This window comes from Dermacentor silvarum, chromosome 9, assembly GCF_013339745.2.
Source record: "Dermacentor silvarum isolate Dsil-2018 chromosome 9, BIME_Dsil_1.4, whole genome shotgun sequence".
Classification (NCBI taxonomy): domain Eukaryota; kingdom Metazoa; phylum Arthropoda; class Arachnida; order Ixodida; family Ixodidae; genus Dermacentor; species Dermacentor silvarum.
Window position 1 is genome coordinate 41,801,840 of NC_051162.1, and position 24,594 is coordinate 41,826,433.

At 51.1% G+C, this 24,594-nt stretch overlaps 1 protein-coding gene across 1 annotated transcript in view; it reads left to right on the forward strand.

The window, feature by feature from the left end:
* Positions 1 to 648: 648 nt before the first annotated feature.
* LOC125940430 (A disintegrin and metalloproteinase with thrombospondin motifs 17-like) overlaps positions 649 to 24,594 on the forward strand; it is a 202,978-nt gene continuing 179,032 nt past the window's right edge. Inside the window, exons 1-2 of the mRNA XM_049656578.1 lie at positions 649 to 755; positions 7,877 to 8,017. Of these exons, the coding sequence (XP_049512535.1) occupies positions 658 to 755; positions 7,877 to 8,017 (239 nt within the window). The 5' untranslated portion in view covers positions 649 to 657. The remainder of the gene's footprint in view (positions 756 to 7,876; positions 8,018 to 24,594) is intronic.

Below are 24,594 nucleotides of genomic sequence, written 5' to 3' on the forward strand. Positions count from 1 at the left end.
ACCAGCGTAACCTGCTCCAGAAGGGGCTCGCCTCCGTGGCGATTGCGAAGCTGTCAGGCCGCACGTTCAACAACACGCACTAGAGAGTCTTTGCGGCCCTCTAGTGCATGCTTCGCCACTGCCGCGTGCTCCTCGCCTCTTGTCAGCCAGTTAGATAAGTAAAACCTGTCAAGATAGGCAACGATATTCCTTTTGAAAGCACACAACAGTGACGAGGAAAGCGTTTGATTGGTTGGTCGAAACAAAGCTAAGGGTCACCACCCGATGCTTGCGTCAGCAGTTACGTAAATTGGACCTCGTGACTTTGCGATAAAACAGATTGGAATAGTGTTACGTTATAGGGAGCCTGGGGAGTGTTAGCCAGCGCCACTATCGGCAATAGCACCGGATGTAGAACATCCTTTTGAGCGATGGCGTCACGTAGTACGTGATCTTTTTAGGAAGCAGGTAGCTGACCAATAACACTCGTGTGCTACCTGAAGGCATCAAACCTGCCGGACTCGAGACCCTGGCAGCATGTCCACTTTTTTGTAGTCTTCGGTTAGAAAACTGTAAAATTCAAAGCTAAGTTAGCTACGAAACATCAAAGAAATCGATTCCGATCATTACATTTAGCGATTCTCTCATTCATTCTTTTTTTTTTCAGGAATTGCATTCATGGGCGCTGTTTGCACAGTATCGCGTGTGGGTGAAGGCGAAGACACCGCTACGACTTACAATGGAGTGCACACAATGGCTCACGAGCTCGGGCACTTGTAAGTGCAGTTGGTTTGAAAGCATGTATGAATGACAGTACTGTTCGATGTTTTTTTAATGATTTATTAGAATATACAGGGTGTCCCAACTCTCATGCACCAAGATCTAGAAATATCAATTTCCAAGTAGCTGGACAGAACCAAGGTAACGTTGTTCGCCATCGCTTGAATATACTCACATATTTCTTTTTGCATTCCGGCTAATTACATACCTAGTCCTAATTAATTAACCAATTTCTCAAATGTTGTAATTACATTAACAACATCACGAAAAAATTGTAAGGCAACATGAAAAACTCCCGATACAGTTTTCTGTTGCTAATTGCGTGCTATATAAAACTGTTTCTCCGCTACACGCTAAGTGCCTCGAGCGGCCAGTTGCGCGGAAATTTTGCGTGTATTCGCGGGTTTCTTCCACGCTCGGAAAAGGACCTTTATGTAGCACGTATTGAGCAACAGAAAGCTGTAACGGGAGTTTTTCATGTTGTTCTACAATTGTCTCATGGCGTTCTTAATCCAGTTATAATCTTTGAGAAATTGATAACCGTATTTTCTCAAATATAGGTCCACCTTTTTTTCGGAAACTTTACCTATAATTAGCTATCGACCTATATTCGTGATCAAAGCTAGCAAAACTACCGAGTTAATGGAGCTCCACTGTGGAACACAGGGCCACCGCCGGAGACGCGAGGGCCAAGGCCGGAAACCAATACCTGGTATGCCTGTCGATGCCACTCGTCGAAGCCGCAGTGGTGCAAAGCACAAATAATGAAAATAAGAAATTTGCGGGCACTAAAAATTCAACATAAGTGGTAGCGCAGTTAATAAGGCCCAACAATGTTTCTGGTTAAAGAAACACACTTGCTTATTGGTTGTTTGGTTGTTTTTCCCTATGCGTCGTCATTTTGCGACCCTTTCTACGTGATTTTCTGTTGCGCGGCCGTCAGACGATGTCACGTCGGTAGAGCTACAGCGCTGACTTAAAGAGTCACGTGGTACTTTTTGCCGAGATATCCAACAACTACGCCGCTCAGCGTTAGTTCGTCGTGAATGGAAAGCTGAAGGGGTTGGAGGAAGCGGCGGGACCAACTTTTTGCGTGCAACAAGCGCGCCGTTGCACGCAACCGGGAGTCATGACGTTCTCGAGAAAGAACTGAGGCTTCACGTGCATGTGGAAGACATCTTTCCTGGTAGTCCAGACGAGGATGTGGCTTGTGGCAACGACTATCGATTGACCGAGCCAAGCTTATTGTTAATAAAGGTGTGTCATGTTCTAATTTTTTCCGTTTCTGGAAATATTTTGGTAGACCTATATTCGAATATTTTGTATTTCATGGAGAGCATACTTTTGTTACAAGCCAGTTGCCCTGCGGACAAAGAAAATGCGGCTGCATAGAGCCGACGAGACGAGGAAGAAATGAAACTGTGGTTCACCATCTTTGTTGTTGCTGTCCAGCTTTTAGTCTCCTTGTACATAGTGTAAATAAACCCCCTTTTCTGTAAATCTCCCCGTAACATCTTAGTGGAGGTGCGGGGTCACGAGCACATCACGGAACTTCGAAGCATAAATCTTGTGGGCCCTTCGACCATGTCGACTGAGAGGCCCGCTGCTTCGGCTTCGGCTACCACAGTACCGATTGTCTTGACCCAACTCCGGGACCCTGGCACCTTCTCGGGCACTGAAAACATGGACGTCGAAGACTGGCTAATCGAATACGAACGCGCCAGCAAGAGCAACCAGTGGGACCTGACTATAATGCCGGCTAACATCATTTATTACCTCAAGGGAACGGCCTGTGTTTGGTTCCGAACACACGAAGAGGAATTGACAAGTTGGGACACTTGCAAGCAAAAACTGCAGGAACCCTTTGGGAAGCCAGTTGGCCGTGAGCGAGCCGCCAAGAAGTAACTTTCGTACCAGGCCCAAATATCTACTGAACCGTGGGTTGTGTACATTCAAGATGTATTAGCACTATGTCGGCGGGTCGATGACAAGATGCCCGAAGCTGACAAAGTCAGCCACATTCTTAAAGGCATCGCCGACGACGCCTTTAATTTACTCGTATTCATGGACTGCTCGACGGTCAACGACATTATAAGAGAGTGCCGATGCTTTCAAGAAGCAAAGAGCTGTCGTGTCTCCCAACAATTCGTTCGGCTCCCGAATACCGCCGCTAGCTCATCCTGTGAAGACGTCCAGCCGCCAGGTGCCGAAAACTTGCTGCGTCTTGTCCGGCGCGAGATTGAGGCTGCGTCTCCGGCGGTTTCCCCCACACGTTCTTACGACGAGTCCCGCCCGGCAGTATCTCTGATTCAAGCTGTCATGCGCGAAGAGCTGGCGAACGCAGGCATCCGTCCGATCTGCTCTGTAAGTAGCCCTAGGGTCGGCAATTTCTTTCGACGTCCACGCCCACAATCGACCTACCTTGGATACCGAGACCCAAACCAGTGGCGCACACATGACGACAAGCCAATATGCTTTAATTGCAATGGAGTAGGTCACATTTCCCGCCATTGTCGCTATCGTCGGATTTCGTCTCCTCGTCCCGCGTACGCTTACCGCCCGGAAGACAGTCGCTCCTCGCCTCGTTATACCCGCAATGACCTGCCGCACTGTGATGTTTCTGCTGCGACTCCACGATACCACCACCGCTCACCGTCCCCACAGAGCCGGCGTTCTCGCTCACCGATTGCCCGTCGCTCACCACCGCCATACCCTCGCCGTCCCTCTTCAGAAAACTAACCGGTGCAGCTCCCAGAGGTGATGCTGCATTGGCCAACCGACCCGGAAATCCTCTGTTGACCCTGACCACCCGACAAGACCTTTTGGACATAGAAGTGGACGGCGCGCCTGTCTCGGGGCGCAATTATTGGTTATGGGCGCTCGCCTTTCTCGTCGTCTCCGCAAGGTTCTGACGCCCGCGGCGTCGCCTGTCGTTCGTATATCCGACGGTGGTACATCTTGCGTCGTTGGGATGTGCACTGCGCGTGTGAGCTTCGCCAACCACCAGACCTCAGTTCTATTCGCCGTTCTGCACCAGTGTCCACATGAAGTCATCCTCGGCCACGACTTCCTGAGTATACCCATTCGGCCCTCATCGACTGCTCTTCCATGGCCTTCTCTAGTTGGAACTTCCTTCTGTACCCGATCTCTCCACCCGAGTCACAGCCGCGTTTATGTGTGGCAAGTCTGTTCGCCTTCGACCAGCCGCCGCGACGTATGTCACACTGACCTCAGATTCCACCATTCGTGACGGCGACTACGCCATCTCTCCTTCCCTAGACGCTATTTTAACGAGGCATGTAGCCCTCCCGCACTCCATTGTGACTGTTTCTGCGAACCGGGCATGTATCCCTATTCTGAACTTTGGACGCACTCCCCAGTTTCTTCCCGAAGGTATCACGCTGGGAAGCATAACGCCTTTAGATGCTGACAACCCTCTTGCCCTTACTATCGATGTGCCACCGTCTTCTGGAAGCCCTGACACTAGTACTTCATTTCGTGCACATTTTGACGCCATGATCGCCCCCGACCTTTCGGCTGCTGAGTCTGACGACCTTCGTCGCTTGCTCAGCCGCTTACAGCGACGTTTCGATTTTGCTTCGCCCCATCTCAGCCAAACAAATGTTGTGACTCATGGCATTGACACCGGTAATGCCAGTTCCGTCCATGGGCGTCCTTACCGAGTGTCTGCGACTGAACGGCGCGTAATTGAAACGGAAGTCGAGAAAATGCTTACAAAGGACATCATCGAACCATCTACGAGTCCTTGGGCGTCACCTGTGGTGCTTGTCAGAAAAAAGGACAACACCTGGCGGTTCTGCGTCGACTATCGTCATCTAAACAAGATTGCTAAAAAGGACGTGTACCCTCTGCCGCGAATTGACGACGCCATTGACTCTTTGCATGGCGCACAGTACTTTTCTTCTATAGACCGTCGGTCCGGCTATTGGCAAATCGCCGTTGACGAAAAAGACAGGGAGAAGACTGCCTTTATAACACCGGATGGGGTCTACCAGTTCAAAGTTAAGCCATTTGGCTTGTGCAAATAAAGAATGATGGACTCCCTTCTTCGTGATTTCAAGTGGTGTGCTTACCTGTGCTACCTCGATGACGTTGTCATTTTCTCGCCTACGTTCTCCAGTCATCTAAGTAGACTTTCGACTATTCTGCGCATGTTTCGAAATGCAGGTATTCAACTTAACTCTGCCAAATACCGCTTCGGTCGCCGAGAGATCACTGTACTTGGCCACCTTGTCGATGCTACAGGTATACGGCCTGACCCTGCAAAAGTTAGCGCCGTTGCCAACTTTCCGACACCTCGCTCTACTCAGGACGTCCGTTCCTTTTTCGGCCTGTGTTCTTATTTTCGGCGGTTTGTGAAAGATTTTGCAGCACTAGCACGGCCCCTCACCTCTTAAGATGCGACTTTTTCTTGGGGTCCTGCACAAGCGTCCGCATTCTCACAGTTGATTGGAATACTGACACCACCACCAGTGTTGGCTCACTTCGACGAATCTGCGCCCACAGAAATCCGTACAGACGCCAGTGGCCATGGAATCGGCGCAGTTCTAGCCCAACGCCAGCATGGTGAGGACTGCGTTATTGCTTATGCCAGTCGCCTTCTTTCCTCGGCTGCGCAAAAACTATTCGATCACAGAGTGTCTCGCTCTAGTTTGGGCCATCACCAAGTTTCGCCCTTACCTCTACGGCCGACCCTTCACCGTCATTACTGACCACCATGCTCTATGCTGGCTGTCTTCTCTCAATGATCCCACTGGTCGCCTTGGTCGTTGGGCACTGCGACTTCAAGAATACTCGTATACCGTCGTTTACAAGTCTGGCCGCTTGCACCAGGATGCCGACTGCCTCTCCAGATACCGCGTAGATCCACCGGACGCTGCCCTGAGCGACTCCAGCCCGTGTGTTCTTTCCAACTCTCAACTCTTCAACCTCGCTGCCGAACAACGCCTTGACGCGTCTCTACGCAAGATCATGGAAAATTTGCACTCCCACACTCCTGATCCTTATCCCTGCCTCTTTGTACTCCAAAATGACACGTTATATCGTCGCAGTTTACTCCCTGATGGTCCTGACCTGTTAGTCATCCCGGCTCACCTCCGTTCCACTGTCCTGGCGCATCTTCATGACGCACCAACGGCGGGACATCTTGGCGTGTCACGTACATACGACCGTGCACGCCGCCGTTTCTATTGGCCTGGGATGTCCCGCTCAGTGCGCCGTTACATGGGCTCATGCGACCTTTGTCAGCACCGAAAAAAAGTTGACTCTGCCGCCTGCAGGCCATCTTCAGCCTCTGGACATTCCGTACGAGCCTTTTCTCTGCGTCGGCCTCAATTTACTTGGTCCGTTCCCCCTATCCGCCTCTGTAAACAAGTGGGTCGCCGTTGTCACAGATTATGCGACGCGGTTTGCCATTACGCGTGCACTTCCCACTAGCTGTGCCACCGACGTTGCAGACTTCTTGCTGCATAACGTCATACTCCAACATGGAGCTCCTCGGCAACTGCTCACTGACTGCGGCAGACAGTTCCTGTCAAGGGTGATCGATGACATTCTAAGATCCTGCGCGACGCAACATAAACTGACTACAGCCTACCATCCACAGACGAATGGCTTGACAGAACGCCTGAACCTCACCCTTACCGACATGTTGGCCATGTATGTGTCTGCCGACCACCACGACTGGGACGTTGCATTACCCTTTCTGACATTCGCGTACAACACTTCCAGGCATGAGACCACTGGTTATTCGCCGTTTTTTCTCTTATACGCTTTCAAGAAGCAAAGAGCCGTCGTGTCTCCAAACAATTCGTTCGGCTCCTGAATACCGCCGCTAGCTCCTCGTGTGAAGACGTCCAGCCGCCAGGTGCCGAAACCTTGCTGCGTCTTGTCCGGCGCTAGATTGAGGCTGCGTCTCCGGCGGTTTCCCCGGCACGTTCTTACGTGTCGGGGAAACCGGGGCATGCGCTACATTGCCCATGGACACCCTGGTGTCTTCTTCTGGGTGCCCACCCACAGAATATGCTCGAGAGACTATTGCACGTGCCTACCATGCTCGTCAAGTTGCTCGCACTCGATTTTCTGAGTCCCAAATCCACCAGCAGTCTCGCTACAACAGCCACCACAGGACCACCCACTTTGTCCCTGGATCGCTCGTTCTCCTGTGGTCCCCAGCACGAAGTGTTGGCTTATCCGAAAAACTGCTCTTCCAGTACACCGGTCCATATCGCGTGGGCCGCCAAGTGACTGATGTCACTTATGAAATCGCTCCACTAGTGCCTTCGTCATACTCTGCTCATCCCCGCATGGACATTGTACACGTTGTCCGTCTCAAGCCCTATCATGCCCCGGACAGCCTTTATAACTCGTGTGCTAGTTTTTTTTTTTTTTTCATGTAGCCTTCGTTCACCTGCACCGAGTCGGTGCTTTCGCCGCCGGAGGGTAGTGTTATGAGCCAGTTGTCCTGCGGACAAAGAAGATGCGGCTGCATAGAGCCGACGAGACGAGGAAGAAGTGAAACTGTGGTTCGCCATCTTTGCTGTTGCTGTCCAATTTTTAGTCTCCTTGTACATAGTGTAAATAAACCCTCTTTTCTGTAAATATCCGCGTAACAATATATACGGGTTGACCTATATTCGTGCTAGACCTATTTTTGAGTAAATACCGTAATTAATTAAGAGAAATTATGCAATTAGGTGGAATGCAAGTAATATTCTGGGTATCTTCAGGCTACGGCAAACAACATTACCTTGGTTCTGTCTAGCTACGTGGCATTTGCTTATCTTTAAATCTTGGTGCATGACAGTTGGGACATCCTGTATACGTAGTGGACTCCTTGCCACGACCTTTTGTCGATGGCTACTCCTGTTCAGTTCTGAAAAAAAAATGCAAAACTAGTTAGTTTGTTGACTAACTGAGGGTAAATCTAAAATGGGATATATGTTGCATGATGGTTGGCTGGGTGAGTTGGTATTCCGTTCTAAAATAGGAATTGGACAACTGATCTAATCACCCAATCAACATCAACGTGCAGCATCTGTTCTATAAACTTATAACTGTTATGAATATTACACGCACCTCTCACTGTATCACGCAGACTTGGGTCAGAACACGACAACATCCATAAGGATCCTGAATGCGCATGGGCCGAGGGTTACTTGATGAGCTATGTGGACGGAGGAACGAAAAGATTCCGGCTTTCTCCATGCAGCGAGCAGATGATACGGGACAATTTCAAGTAAGCTACAACACAATAATTCTTAAAAAGCGTGTGCCACTTTATGAAACAGGAGATACGTAATGTGTGGTACAGCTGCGCCAGTTGTGCCAAACTGCTACGTCTGTGACTTGCTGTGCCAAGCTGCGCTGTAAAAATGTTTCCAAGTGCGCCAGAGAGCTGCTGCAAGATAGTGAGCGCGACCACCGAAGGTTCGCGCTCAAGATAATTTTAGAGGGAAGTGGCGGAGAGGTAAATATCCACGCAGGCTGCTAGTGCGACTAAGGAAGCATCCGAAAACGTTATCTGCCGTGTCCTCACGGTTACTACTACTAGATCACTGAGCGGGCTCCTACTTAGAGGAAATGTGGGACATTTGCGGTTTTGTTAACTTCATCCTCAGGATATCGGTATTCGCCGCCATGGTCACCGCGGTCGCGGAGTGTCGCCCTATTTTAACGTGCGTTCCGCTGCATTCACGTGCGATAATGCTCGACCATACCAGCACCCCCGTGAACTTGGCTTCGCGTTTTGCCAGGTACTCGTGAGTGGCATACTTGCTGTTACTTATTCCGCCGGAAGCCAATGCGCCTGCACAATCATACCTGACAGTGGAGTCAGTAGACCAACCACGCTTTGCTGGCTCTGTTACCCTGCTTCCGAAGTCGCCTTAGTTTTTTTTTTTTTTTCAAGCGATATTTCACTTGGTAACTGCAAATTTAGATTCATGCAAAGCAACGAAGACACTACGATAAGGATGAAATGACCCCGTTGCCTTGATGACGGCATGTCCTTATAATAAAGATGATGGCATGGACTCGACTAAATGACAACAAATTGACGACTACATCTCAATGTCGACGTCAATATGACGATAGAGAGACAATAACAAATTAACAAAAAATTGTAGGACGCTTAAGCTTCGTCTTTAAGAGCAAAACGCGATTGCGTTATCGGGCTCCGTTCGCATCACATTTTAAATGCGAATGCATTTCTTAGTCGGGACATGTCAGGCGTCTGTCGGTGTCCACGCGCCGGCAGGTGTTATCTCTCCGCTCTCACTCCCTCTCCCATAGCAACAGCTGCGGGCGCGCGCTTATCCTCGCCCCTAGCTACGAGGATAAGCGGTGCCTTCTTTCTCGCGCGTCTTTCTCCTCCTCCTCCTTCCAACTGCAAATTACTACGCCGTGTTCTCTCGGCGCAAGAAATGCATTCGCATTTCCTCACGATTCCCTTCGGGGAGGTAGGGCATTTTTTCTTTGAGTAGGCTTCACTGCAACACACAACGCGGGAAAGCCAGCTTATAAAAACCAAGCTTACACTGATTCGCTTAAAGTCGGCGTCACTTTTAAACACAGATGCATTGCTGGGAAAACATTTTTCAGGAACATTTTGCGCCGTCTTATATCAGCGAGCCCACGCTGCGGCCAGGGAGTTAAAACTCCCAGTCCCAACGTGGGAGTTGCCCGCTCTATGGGGCCTTGCGCCCCGTAGCCCGCAGGACCTTTCCATAAAGTTATTCCATCCATCCATTCATATTAAAATGTGGAGGCCCTAGGTCCTTTTTTATTGTTTTAATAATTGTTTGCTCTTGCCCCGAGGCACGCGTGTCCAAAGTTTGTAAAGGATCGGTTTTCAACATTCCCCTCAATGTTTTCTAGAGCCAAAGTACTGCCAAACAACATCAGAATTGGAGGACGCTTAAGCTTCGCCTTTAAGAGTGGAACGCGATAGATAGATCCTTGGCTGCTTGTCGAGCTTCTTTCACGTGTATTCAAATTACAATCCGACGCTATCACGCCTGTAGGTTGTGGTTATAAGTCGTACTTTATACGATTTTTATGACGGATTTTACTTTGAGAAATTCAATTTTTGTTCAGTAACGCCTTGCGCCACACGGAGGGCCTGTGTGGTCGGGGTGGTTCGGGATAATGTGGGTCGGCATGATTATTTCCGCCAGACGCTGATGCTTAACGCCGAAGCCGACGCAGACGCCGGATTTTCTGCGACACGGGGCCCTTAACGTTATCGCGTTAAAACGGAATAACGACGGCAGATGCTAAGACGGCGGGACGTTGTCAACGGCTTGGCAATGAAGAGATACCGACGATACCGGCATAATAACGCAGGCATGATGACGATGTAATGAAGAAAATTTATTGACGACGACCGAATTATGACGCCAGAGTGACGAAGACAGAAGGATGATGACGTTATTGCAGCGAAGGAACGACGACGATGACGGAACGATGACGTAATGACTACAGAACGACGACGACAACACAATGACGACGGCATGGCGACAAGGTATTTACGACAATGAATTATCAGTAACGTAACGACGATGGACGAGTTACGACGACGGAACGACGACGACGGCATGGCGGCGAAAAAATCACGAATAAAATGACGCAGAAAACGAGGACGATAGTTTGATCACTACCGGCTGCAGACGCCAGAGTGACGACGTCGGAACGACGGTGACGGCATCGTGCTGACAGAATGACGATGTTGAATTCTCGACGACTGCATGACGATGCCACAATGGCCACTACGATGGCGAGGGCCTGGCTATAGCCTCCTATATTTATCAAAAAAAATATAGGAGGCTATGGCCTGCGATGCGGCAATGACAAAGATGGGCATTAAAGCAACGAAGTCACGACGGCAGCTCGAAGAAGGCGTGTTGGTGTTAAATCTCATGTCACCGCATACGTAGGTCACGTGCTCGCTCGGGCCGTCTCATTTTGCTCTATATCTTATACTGGTTTACACTATACACGGGACTGGCCAATCGTGTAAGGTAGGATTGGCCAGTCCCGGCATGGCACGATTGGCCAGATATATAAAGCTGGCCAATCGTGCCATGCCGGGAGTGGCCAATCGTGCAAGGCACGATTGGCCAGTCATATATATATATATATATATATTGTAATGAAGAAAAAGACGCACCTAGGCTCGAGAGCTCGTACTGCGGGCGCGCACAAAGGAAGGAAGACGACGAGGCAGAGAATAGAACAGCCGGCCCAGTGAACGGGTGCTGTGTCTTTGTCTCCGTTCATTACAATGGCGCAGTCTACAATGAACCTGTCTTAAGGTGTTTCCACCTTAAGTGTTCCTCGCACGGTTCCTCGGCGTGCCGGGTCCCTCCTTCACAGGAACGCCGTCCACGCTTCCTTCGGTATGGAGCCCGCCACCCTATCACCGTCGCAAGTACCCACTGCACCGTCCGGGGATGGCGTCGAAGCCTCCTCGGCGGCTCTCGGACAGGGATATACCAATTCCCTTGTCCACGCCATCGCCGAGCTGACACAACAGCTTCAGAGTATGACGACCGCCTTCGCATCCGTCAGCGGTTGCGTCCTGCCTGGGAACGCCGTCCACGCTTCCCTGCAGCCGGCGTTCGTGGACATACCGACGTTTCGCGGCTTTCAAGACGACGTCATCCTTTGGGTTCGAAACATCAATGCCCTGGGTGATCGTCATGCCTGGCCAGACCACACAAGATGGCTGGTTGCCGTGAAACGACTCTGCGGTGCCGCCAAGGCATGGGACAACTACGCAGGTATTAAACTTGGGTCGTGGCCTGAATGGAGTGCAGCTCTGATGGCTGCTTTCGGCCCGCTCACGTATGCCTGCATCGAGCCCAGCCAGCAGTGCTCTACGACCGGATCTCCTCAGGAGCACCACTTTGACGCACCAGTCGACGCCTCGCCAGGGAGGCCCGCAAGCTGCCCCGCCGCAGAAGCCGGCTCCCCGAGTGTCGTCGCGGGCCCAATCGCAGACGGTGGGAAGCGCACGGCGACTACCGCTCCCGCTTTGAGTCACCACCGAGCGGCAGATCCCAAACCAGCATCATTGGCTCCACCACAACCTCTGAACACGCAGCAAGTCACAGCTGCTACTTCCACGCGCCAGTCTACGCCGGCTGAGGTGCTGCGACGAAAACCGTGCATAGCTCGGAATCCGCAGCATCTTGCCGCTGTAGCTGCAACCGGGAAGGTTTTGGCAGATTGCTCCGCCACCTGCCACGCTGTAGACCCAGAACGAAAGCCATTTGTACCACCACGGCTGCTCGACTCTGCGGCGGCTTCCGACACCGTACCATCGCTTTCAGAGACCAAGACCACTTTCGGTCCAAGGCATTCAGTGCAACGGCTCTCGACCACTTCAACGCAGGGGCGCATGGAGGCGCCGACGCTACCACTCCGAGAGCCCGACCAGTCCACGGATCATGGCAGGGAGACGCTTCCTGACTCGTCGGAGCCACAACTCTCCATGTCTACGCAGCCGTTGGCCGAGTTGGGGGGCATTATCATCAAAGACCTGCCCGCACGCGATAGACGCACAAGACCCGCGGGACCGCGGACGAGACGGACGAAAGACCAGTCGCGCATTGGTCGCGGTTTTTCTTCGGTCGCGGCTGATTCGAGCGCAACGGCGGACGTCGATCAGTTTGCGGCAGCGTTGCGAGGGGGCACGCCACGGCGGAGCAGAGCGGCTGCTCATCGTGCAGGATCTCCAGCCCTACGTGCCCAACTGCGACAGGATGGTCGTCGACGAGACGTGCGACCAGAGCGCAACAGTCAGTGCCGACCCCCCGAGGAGCTGGTTGCGCGCTGGACGGTCTCAACGACGACTACTTCCGACGGTGACTATGCAGCGATTTTCCAGCATCAGCGCGCCCTCACAACCGCCAGAGATGTCTTCAGCAGCGTGGCCGAGTGTAATGAAGAAAAAGACGCACCTAGGCTCGAGAGCTCGGACTGCGGGCGCGCACAAAGGAAGGAAGACGACGAGGCAGAGAAGAGAACAGGCGGCCCAGTGAACGGGTGCTGTGTCTTTGTCTCCGTTCATTACAATATATATATATATATATATATATATATATATATATATATTGAAAGACGGAAGACGGCCAGGAGAAGCAGCGCTAGCAGACCCCTTTATTCCACATGCAGGGATGATGATGACTATGTAGAAATCAGAACGATGAAATACTATCGCGATTGAAAGAAACGCGAACACCGGAGCGCGTGGCCGAAGCATAACTTAAGGTATAGTGCCCGCCATCCAGTCATTATCAACGACAGGCGCGCATGTCCGGTTTGATTGCGCTGTGCGATGATGCACCCCTATACTGCGATATTTTTGTTTCTCTTAGTACAGTTTGCGCTGTCACCACTACTGCGCCGTCACCTTTTCTCATTTTCAAATAAAAGAGAAGTAGAATAGAATCAAAATAGGGGGTGCACCATCGCACAGCGCAATCAAACCGGACATGCGCGCTTGTCAATTGTGTTGACTGGACGGCGCGCACTATACCTTCAGTTATGCTTCGGCGACGCGCTCCACTGTTCGCGTTTCTTTCCACCGCGATAGTACGTTAAATGTGCTTACACTGCCCCCCCCCCCCCCCCTTGTGGAAGTGGTCAACCTGGCTACGATTTTAAGATCGGCTTCAGGGTCGTAGCCAGGGGAGGGGTGCTCATGGGGCTTCAGCCCCTCGCAATTTTTTCGTGCTGTCATGCACCGCCGACCTAAACAACCACTGCCGCCGGAAATCATTCTAGATTTTGTCTACAACTCTTTTTCGTACTCGAAAATAGATTTCAGCGCCAACATTGCGAACTCGGGCTGGATTTCGGGGCAAGGCCCATGCGCCTTGAGTCGTATAACGCAAGAAGCCCCATCCAAGCACAAAAAAAAAGTTTCAAGGGCGTTTCAGTGGCGAGCGGGCTCGTCGCGGCATCTCATGGCGGCCGCAGAATCTACAGAGCGCATGGATTTCAATTCCGAAACGTTATGTGTATAATGTTCTCATAAAGTTTTCACGCGAAAGGTGCACTGATAATTTCAAGTTCGTGCTGTTGATTTTCAATTCCGGAACTTTATGGGTTTAATGTTCTCATCAACTTCTGTCGCCAAAGGTGCATTGACTTTTTTAAAGTCGTACATCGCACCATACAACGAGACAAGCTAAATCACTAACACTATCACTATCACTATCACAACGAGACAAGCTAAATCACTATCAGACAAGTTGACAAAGCACGCAGCCAGGTCCGACGAGACGAAGCGTTGTGCTGATTCAATTGTGCCATCATGTCGCGCAAAAGAACATCAACATTTTTTTTTCACCTGCGCCAAGGCATCCATGTCAAGACACTAAACCCAGCAAAGCTGCAAAGGTAACCACGTTCTTAATTATTTTTTATACTTGGACGCGAGGACACATTGAGCCTCCTCAATTTTCTTGCTCTCGCTACCCGCGGGCTGCAGAGCCAGCCAGAGCGCATGCGTTCTTCTCGTGTTGCCCCGACCACCGCGCGGAGCACTTGGGTGCGCGTTTGTTTTTCTCTGGCCAATTGGATTTTGGCCTGGCAGCGTTTTCTACGCTTTCTCACTGTGATTCACTGCGGCATTTTTCTTGACAAAAATGGCGCCTACGATTATGTAGTACATTATGCCATTATACAGGTTCTGACTGAAGCCCGAGTCGGTGGCGGCACTTTGCAGTGGCTATGCAGCTATTTTACCGACAGACATTTCTTCATGATGACCGAGGATGGCGCCACGACTCACCGCCAAACATTCCGTGGAGTACCACACGTGGGGGTGGAGGGGGGGGGGGGCTAGTTGAGCCCGACACTATTCAACTCCGTGCCCTTTGGCCTAGTCATCAGGCCTAGTCATCAGCTTGCCCAACACCGTTGGAGTATCAATGTATGCTCACGCCATCTGAATCAGGGCGTCTGCTGCAACATGACTGCAGGTACGAAAAAGGCTACAAAAGGCAGCTACGTTAACATCATTATATTTGCGAAAACAGAATTTAGAGCTGTCTTCAGAGAAATGCTGCCGTAATTGTTACATTTACTCGGAAGGCAATGAGGCCTTACTCTCTAAGTGTCAATAGGGAAGCAATTGCAAACGCACGAAAACACCGCTTTTTAGGGGTAATTATGGACCGCGACCTATCATGGCGCCCGCACGTTTCATACCTAAAAAACACACCTCCTCAAATTTTGCGGCGCAACGCCATGGGGCACATCGGTGTGATCAACGCTGCAGCTTTATAATGCCTTGTTCCTCCGTTTCGCAAGATACAGCCTCACTGTGCTATAGGCAACGTTTGTCATAGCGCGAGATCACCTAATATCAACGTTCTTAGCCACCGACGCTCTCAGGGAGCATATTCAGCCCGTTGCCCGACTACCTTCTCACCATCTTGCTTCTTTACCTTCAGAAAGGCCACACACAACTTTCAGTCTTATAATTGCTGCCAATTAACCTCGTCGCTATCGAACTACATGCCTGCAGCAAAACCGTTATCACCTTTATGCTGCCTGCACAAACCTGAAATACACCTCTACATCCCAGGAATCACGAAGAAAGCTCACATGCCGTCATTTGCCCTGAAACAGGCCACATTGGGACTTTTACATGAGGTGCACAGTGGCCGCGTGCGTGTTTACGTCGATCGCTCAGTCCCACCTACAAGCTCAGCTGCCGCCGTGTTGATTCCAGCAAGATCCGCAAGATCCGTCAAAATACAGCTAAAGATGTCACATGGCTCATCAACGACTGCTGCTGAACTGGTAGCCCTCCGTGCGGCTCTTCATTTCATTCTGAAAGAACCACCCCATCCATGGTAAATCTTCTGTGACTCCAAGGCAGCCCTCCAGAGTTTACACTCAGTACTGCGCCATGGATCCCATGAGCAACTCTTCCCAGAGATCAGACAAGTACAAAATCGCATAGTTGACGACGAACACTATATAATATATCAGTGGTTGCCAAGTCAATGCGGCATACATGGCAATGATCGAGTGGATGCAGCTGCCCGATCGATCTGCCCATGACGCCGTCAACTGCGTTGCTATTCCTCATTCGAGAGCCAACGCTGCAAAAACTTTACGCGCTTGCGCGTGACCTAATATTGGTACAATGGAATTCATCTGATTTCACAAGTGCACGCATTCATACCCTGCACCCTAATTTACAGCTCCGTATTCCGTCCGACCTTCCACGACGTGACTGCACACTTCTAGTCCGCCCATGGCTTGGAGTAACACTTTCAAATGCGCACCCCTTTTTTATCGGAATGGCCAACAGCTCACTTTGTGACTTCTGCTGGCGCAACGAAACAATCGCTCACCTTCTTTGTGAGTGCCCGCGTTTCAACCCGCAGAGAGCAACCCTCTCAGCCACGATAAATCAACTGGGCGAACGCCCATAACGGAAAACATCCTTGAAAACTGGCCTACACGAAGAACAGCACCAGCCGCCCTGAAAGCACTGCTGCGTTCTTTAGAAGACAGCGGACTCAGTGACAAATTGTGACTCTACACTGTGTGACGTAGGATGGAACGTTGACACTATGCAACTCTAGAACCCCTTCGCAGACTGCGTGACAGTGCCCACAGCAACAGTTCTGTTTTGTGTGTGTGTGTGTGTGTGTGTGTGTGTGTGTGTGTGTGTGTGTGTGTGTGTGTGTGTGTGCGTGTGCGTGTGCGTGTGTGTGTGTGTGTGTGTGTGTGTGTGTGTGTGTGTGTGTGTGTGTGTGTGTGCGTGCGTGTGCGTGTGCGTGTGTGTGTGTGTGTGTGTGTGGTTTTCTTTCCTTTCTTTTCTTATTATAATTATTTTTCTCTCTTTCACCTATCACATCCCTTTATCTCTCCCCCGGTACAGGGTAGCCAACCGGGGATAATTTCTGGTTAACCTCCCCGTCCTTCCTTTGCCTTTCTCTCTTTCTGGCTAGCAGACGAGAAAAAGAAACAATGGTCGCTCGCCGCCATCACTGTGGGGACTCGACGGATTGCAACGCGTTCGCTTGAGGGCATCACCTTCACTTTGATGTTCTCGCAATCTCTCCGGAAAGTCTTTTGTCTCGCCGTTGTAGACTACCGGGCAGTATGCCTCTGTGGAAGAAGAGCCATTTGGAAGATTGCCCCAGTAATGCCTCGTATTTAATTAAGCCTAGATTTACAAAACCAAATTATAGAAATTTGTGGTGGAATTATCCAAGAAAGCCTAGTTCCAAAGGTAAACGCTGCAGGCTGCAGGCCGGAGAAGACGCCATGTTCTCCGGCCTCCTCGACCGAAAAGGAAGACCGTGCTATTGATGACGTGGCCGATCTCGACACGCTTTGTTCGCTGGTCTCCCCAGCAGCAAAAGGAGACGCATGGTGTGGCGGATATCCCCTCGACTTCGGCTGCTACCATCATTGCTCCGAATTGCAAAGAGGTTTTAAACATCGTTAAAGCACCTGAACCTACAATTTCTACGCGCGATTCACCCACGAGTGATCCCTCGGCTGCCGAAGTTGTCGGCAGCGATGACGTCGATCCTGCAGCCCAACCGTTACCGACATCACATCATCATCATCATCATCATCATCAGAAAACAGCTTCAGCCTCGGAGTTGACCGTAGCTTTGGACCAAGCCTGGATGGATTAGACGTTGAAATGGCGGTCTCACGAAAAGTAAAGCGTGCCCCCTGTTGTAAAGTGACGTCAGTCACACTCAAACTGCCTCGCAAGCGCTGGCGGCGCGTGCGGTTTCTTCTACTATCGTTTCTCTTGCCCTCCCTTCCCCCTTTCATTTTCGTATATATACGTTCCCTGGCGGAAGCAATAAACATTCATGTTCCAACCTTCCAACTGAGTGCTGTCGTATTCGGTATACACGGCACGTGTGCCGCAACTATGCAACAGTGGCGACGAGGCCAGGTAGAACCCTCGAAGGGAAGGATGAAGTAAGCCAGGCAGTCAAGTTGGAAACAAGGGAAACAGCGGCCGCGAGTATACCGACCATGGCTCATCACCAGCTGCCAGAGTACGACGACCAGTGTGACTGGAAGGCCTACATCACGAAGGCAGAAGCTTATTTCGAAACAACTGGCGTCAGTGACTCGGGAAAGAAGAGGGCGTTGCTGGTAGCTGCATTAAGTACGCGCACCGTGCAAGTGCTCGCAGGACAGGTTGCACCGAGGAAGCCTAACTCGCTGACGTACGAGGAAGCAGTCAAAGTTTTGGATGACTACTTCGACCCCAAGCGTCATGAGATAACGGAGAGCTTCCGGTTCTTCAATCGCTGCCAGTTGGAAGGTGAGCCCATTCAACAGTTCATCGTTGAAATTCGCCGAATTGCGGATGGCTGTAATTTCGGTGACATGTTAGATCGGATGCTTCGCGACAGGATCGTTTGTGGAGTAGGGTCAAACGCTTTGCAGAAGCAGCTACTAGCGAAAACGGAGTTAACGTTGAGGGAGGCCGAAGCAATTGCCATATCGGCAGAAGCAGCTGAAAAGGATACAAAGCAGATGTCTGCCGACCTTGTTCCCTTGCTCAAGGTTCATGCAGGCCAAGCGCATGCTGATGAGTCGGTGTTAGAATGTGGGCGTTGCGGAAGCAAGAAACACAACAGGAACGCTTGCGGCTGGGCGAAAGCTAGGTGTTACCGCTGCGGTGGATACGGCCATCTGGCCAAGATGTGCCAAAGCGACGTGCGAAAAGGACGCTTAAAGGCACGTTCACAATGCAGACAAGGAGAAGCTTTCGCACTAACAGCGGATGTAAAAAGGGAAAATGTAGACGATGACGATGCGCACATTTGGACATTAACCGCGCCATCGAAAGGTCAGCTGTCCCCTCCTATTCGTCGTACTTTCACATGGTGTGCATTGACGTACCCATGATTGTGGACACCGGTTCACCCGTCTGTGTCGTGTCCAGAGAGCTGTTTGAGAAAAACCGTGAACAGTGGCCGCCATTAACACCCGCATGCATCAAACTGTCCTGTTATCTTGGAGAGCTGCCAGTATTGGGGAAATTGAGTATGCCGGTGTTGTACAACAACAAGGAGGTCAAGAGTTCTTTGATAGTCCTGAACTGTTCAGGTCCGAGCCTCTGCGGACGAGATTTGATTGCCAAGTTCAGCGATGCAGGATCCTCGGTACTCAACGTATCAGTGCAACAAGGTCCTGGTCCAGGAAGCAGCCATACCCCAGCCATGGATGCTGTCCTGTCAGAGTTCCAAGACGTCGTCAGCACCGAGCTGGGTCTAATCGACGGGCACCCTGTCCATTTGAAGCTCAAGGAAGGAGTCACGCCGAAGTTTTGTAAGGCCCGTTCCCTTCCGTTTGCTATACGCGACAAAGTTTCAAAAGAAATTGATAGGCTCGTAAAGCTTGGAATACTGTCACCTGTAACGCACGCCGAGTGGGCTACCCCCATTGTGCCTGTCATGAAGAAAGACGGCACGGTTAGAATCTGTGTCGATTTCAAGGTAACATTGAATCCCGTCTGTGAACTGGAGCAGTACCCGTTGCCAGTCATTGGTGACATTTTCGCATGCCTGAACGGGTGGACTGCTTCAGTACGCTGGATTTACGAGACGCCTATAACCAGGTTCCCCTCGACGAGGACACAAGGAAGTTGTGCGTAATTAATACACACCGTGGTTTGTTCTGTTACAACCGACTGCCGTTCGGCATAGCTTCTGCGCCTGCTATTTTCCAGCGGAAGATAGAAACAGTTCTGCAGGGTTTGACAGGTGTTCAAGCTTACCTCGACGACGTTTTGGTATCGGAAAAGCATGGCAGCGCCGGCAAGTTACGAGAAGTACTGCAGCGTTTTCGTGAGCACGGAGTGAAGCTCAGACTTGAGAAATGTAGCTTTCGTCAAGAGGCAGTGACGTATCTGGGTCATAAAATCGATCGTGAAGGTCTGCATCCAATCGAGAAGCATGTTGAAGCAATCGCGCAAGCCCCCAACCCCCAAAATGTTCAGCAGCTGCGGTCGTTTCTGGGCATGATTACGTTTTATTCGAAGTTCCTGCCTAACATGTCTTCCTTACTTGCACCGCTGTACAAGTTATTGGAGAACACGCGTTGGTTCTGGGGACATGCGCAAGAAACAGCATTTGGTGATGCAAAACAATGCCTTCGGGAAGCGGCAGTGATGGCTCACTATGATCCCGAGAAACCCCTCAAGCTAGAGTGTGACGCTTCACAGGACGGAATAGGTGCCGTGCTTTTCCATACATTCGGAAAGACCAATAAACCCGTTGGTTTCCGTTCTAGAACGTTAACCAGGGCTGAGAAGAACTACTCTCAGCTTGAGAGAGAGAAGCCCTTGCTCTTGTATTTGGAGTGTCCAAATTTCGTGATTACCTCATAGGCCGAGAATTCGTGTTGGTCACCGACCACCAGCCGCTCCTGGGCCTGCTGAAGGCGGACCGACCAACTCCTGCATTGGCAGCCGCTAGAATACAGCGCTGGGCACTGTACCTGGGCGGATTCCGCTATCAGCTTCAATACTGTCCTGGTAAGCAACTCCTCAACGCTGACGCTCTTAGTAGACTGCCGCAACGTACATCTGAGCCGAAACTACCAGGAGATCCACCAGACTATCTGCTAGCCTTGGCTGGGTTCGACGAGGGAACTGTGTCGGTTGAGGAGCTAAGGCAGTTGACTGCAGATGACCCTTCTCTGAGTCAAGTTATGCGATTCACTAAGAACGGTTGGCCCTCCTGCGCAAAAAGCCTCAACACGAATATCGCACCATTTTTTGACAAGAAATTGGAGCTGTCTTTGGCTCACGGGTTGTTGTACTGGGGCCGTCGAGTAGTTGTTCCGACGGAGGCGCGACGTCGCGTCTTATACCTTTTGCATGAGACGCACCAAGGATCGTCCGCTATGAAGGCGGTCGCCAGATCGTCATTCTGGTGGCCAGGTTTAGATCACGACATAGAAAGAGTGGCAGCATCATGTCAGAACTGTGTTCAAAACCTGCCCATGCCGGCTACAGCAACGCCAGAGCTGGCCCGTTACTGATGAAAAATGGGCAAGGGTTCATGTCGATTTTGCTGGTCCTATTTCAGGGAACATGATACTCGTTATCGTGGATGCATACAGCAAGTGGATTGAAGCTGTGCCACTCCGACAAGCCAACGCTTCGTGCACTATCAACTGCCTGCGCGGTATCTTCTGCAGATTTGGCGTGCCGCGAACCATCGTCTCGGATAATGGAGCGCAGTTTACCGGTGACGAGTTCGCTACTTTTGTCAAGAACAACAACATAACGCATCTGCGCACAGCCGTATATCACCCCCAGTCAAACGGTCTAGCAGAAAGGGCAGTCAGAACAATTAAGGACGGCCTCAAGAAGATTGGTGAGGGGCGGTTGGATGATAAGCTGAACAGGCTGCTTTTCAACTACAGGAGGACACCTAACCACTCAGGAAAATCACCGTCAGAGCTGCTCTTCGGATATCAAATTCGATCCCGGTTAGATACATGTTTTCCTCCTGTACACGCAGGGCCAGCCAACGAACCAGACGATTGGCAACTGTCATCACCTGAAGCTGACGTGTACGCCCGCAACTTCGGAACGGGAGAGAAATGGACGCCAGGAATTGTACAGTCCAAAATAGGTTCTCGGATGGTTGCCATACGAACGCCGGCCGGATCAGTACGACGACATGTTGACCAGGTGCGGAAGCGGGAAAATTCGCCGCCACCGCTTGGTACAGATCAAGAAGCGGTAAATCAAGCATCAAGAACAGGTACTCCTAGTGACTACCCACAATCGCCCAGACCGTCAGCTGAACAAGGGGGCATACCAGAACATGAAATCCAACCGGAACTCGCAGCGAGCAACGCTGCCACGGATGAACCCGACAGCCCACCCCAAGCTTTGCGGCGCTCTACACGTCAAAGAAAACCAGTACAGCGACTCCAGTATTAAGGGAAGAGAGATGTTGTAAAGTGACGCCAGTCACAATCAAACTGCCTCGCAAGCGCTGGCGGCGCGCGCGGTTTCTTCTACTATCGTTTCTCTTGCCCTCCCTTTCCCCTTTCATATACGTTCCCTGGCGGAAGCAATACATTCATGTTCCAACCTTCCAACTGAGTGCTGTCGTATTCGGCATACACGGCACGCGTGCCGCAACTATGCAACACCCCCCACCGTCCCCCCAAAATTTTGACGGAGGGGGAGGGGCTCTCCAGCAGGGCTCCCACTACCCCGCTGCGAGGAGGACCCGTCACCACAGCTGCTCACCATTTGCAAGAGTCAGCAGATCTTTCGGTGCCCTGTCCTACGGCGCTGAGTACATCGGCCGAACGGGCCGCCGCGTAAGCGACCCGGAGCATCACAACTAATTGGAGGACGCTTAAGCTTCGCCGTTAAGAGTGGAACGCGACAGCGTTATCGGGTCCCATTCGCATCGCATTTTTCTTTTAGCCGGTTTCACTGCGGCACAGAACATGGGAAAGCCAGCTTACAAAGACCAAGATACACCGATCCCGTTAATGTCGGCTTCATTTTTGAACAGAAATGCATTGCTGGGAAGACGTTTTTCCAGGGGCAATATAAGTCGTCTTATATTGAAAAGTGAAGGCCCTAGGACCTTTTTTATTTTATTATATGTTTAATATTGCCCCGACGCGCGCGCGTGTCCAAAAGGCATTAGGCAGGCCAAGTCCCAATTTGACCTGCCGTAGGGAGCCTACATGCAAGCGCTGTTTTAAAACAGCGCTTGCATGTAGGCTCCCTTGACCTGCCGAGGATGCGAGCGCCATCTGGATAAGCTTTTTGCAAGTAGCATACCCGAGCGCGCCGCTGTAGGTATGGTAGAAATGCGGGCCAAAGGGGTTTGTGTTTCAGTTACGCGTTAACTGAATTATGTTTTCTCGTACATTCAAACAACAGTCCGACGCCACCATGTCTGTAGGTTGTGGTTAAGTCATACTTTACCATTTTTCTGACGGATTTCACTGTGAGAAATTCCATTTTTGTTCCCTAACACCTAGCGCCACGTGGAGGGCCTGCGCTGTCGGAGTGGTTCGGGATGATTTTCTCCGCCACAGACGCCGACAGCCATGCCAACACCGACGCCGATGCCGGATTTTCTGCGACACGCGGCCATTAGCGCTATAGCCTTAAAAGAGCAGAGGACGCCGCACCCAACAATCGGCGCCCGATAAACAGAGCGTGGCGGCTGCGCTCCCGAATTTGCCGCATCCCTCTTCTTCAGCCACCGTCACCGCGTGTTAGCCGCGGCACCAGCTTTGTACCGCGGTAGACAGCATGTTAGCACCAGCCGACCGTTCCACGCCAGACGCCGGGTGGCAACACTCCATTTGCTAGTAGGTACAGCGTCTGACCGCTGGCGCCACGCTACGCCGCTCGCGCGTACCGCGTTTCTAGGTGGTTCCGGTCACCGAGGGCGCTCGAACGCAATCATATGGTTTGCACGAATGCAACCCTCGGAAGCGTGGCTGTATGGCTGAGTAGTTACGGCGCTCGCTTCGGGATCTTGCGTACGCGGGTTCGAAACCGCTCTGGCTACATTTTTTTTTTCTTAATATTACGCTTTTCCCTTTTTTTTCTCTCTCTGTTTGCCAGCGCGGTCGCTTGAGCCCCGGCGCCACGGCGGCAGCCGTGGTGTGGGGCGCCGACGCGAAGCGGCGCTCGTTGGGGTGTTGCGGAGCGCAGCGTAGCAACACCCCAAATAAAAAATACTGCTCCAGTCAGGTAGACTGCTCCCTCCCTGATAGTGAGATTATATTTGGATCATCAAAACAGTGATGGGTTTATAATACCATCGATCCCAACAGCAGGCTAAGTCACCACCAGCCCAGCGTTTTCTCCGTCAACGCCTCCTCCGTTCCAACAGCGGCGGCTCGAAACATGGTACGCGCGAGCGGCGCAGCGTGGCGCCAGATGTCAAACGCTGTACCTACTAGCAAATGGAAATACGCCGCCGGGTGAAGCTCTTCCTGAGTGTGCCTCAATAAAACGAGTACTTCCACTCTTTATCGTTTAATTTTTGGCTCTGAGTAACCCTGTTTTATTTTCAGTAATGAAATCTGTTGAGACGAATTGTCGGTATAAACATATTCTAACGTAGATCGAAGACGGAGTGTTGAAAAAAGTAGACGAAGAAGAGTGTGCAGCCTACGCGCTTCGTCGTCTTTCATGGCGCCGTCATTTGCGCGCGCCGTCCCGCGGTGCGGGAGCCCCACATCAATGTGTGAGTTGCCCCCCGAGCGAAAAGCGACCGTCTCGGTCGCGTCAAAAAGTTCTTTCAGCCACGATAATAAATGGAGCTCCTCAGGTGCATCTTGGCGTTCACGTACGCGCAATATTATACTGTTAGGAATATTCATCTCAAAACTAACAATATCAAATTAGCAATAACATCATCATCATCATCAGCCTATATTTATGTCCACTGCAGGACGAAGGCCTCTCCCTGTGATCTTCAAGTACCCCTGTCTTGTGCAAGCGTATTCAAACTTGCGCCTGCAAATTTCCTAACTTCATCATCCCACCTGGTTTTCTGCCGTCCTCGACTGCGCTTTCCTTCTCTTGGTATCCATTCCGTAACCCTAATGGTCCACCGGTTATCCATCCTACGCAGTACATGGCCTGCCCAGCTCCATTTATTCCGCTTAATGTCAACTAGAATATCGTCTTTCCCCGTTTGTTCTCTGATCCACACCGCTCTCTTCCTGTCTCTTAACGTTACTCCTATAATTTTTCGTTCCATCGCTCTTTGTGCGCTCCTTGTACTCGAGCTTCTC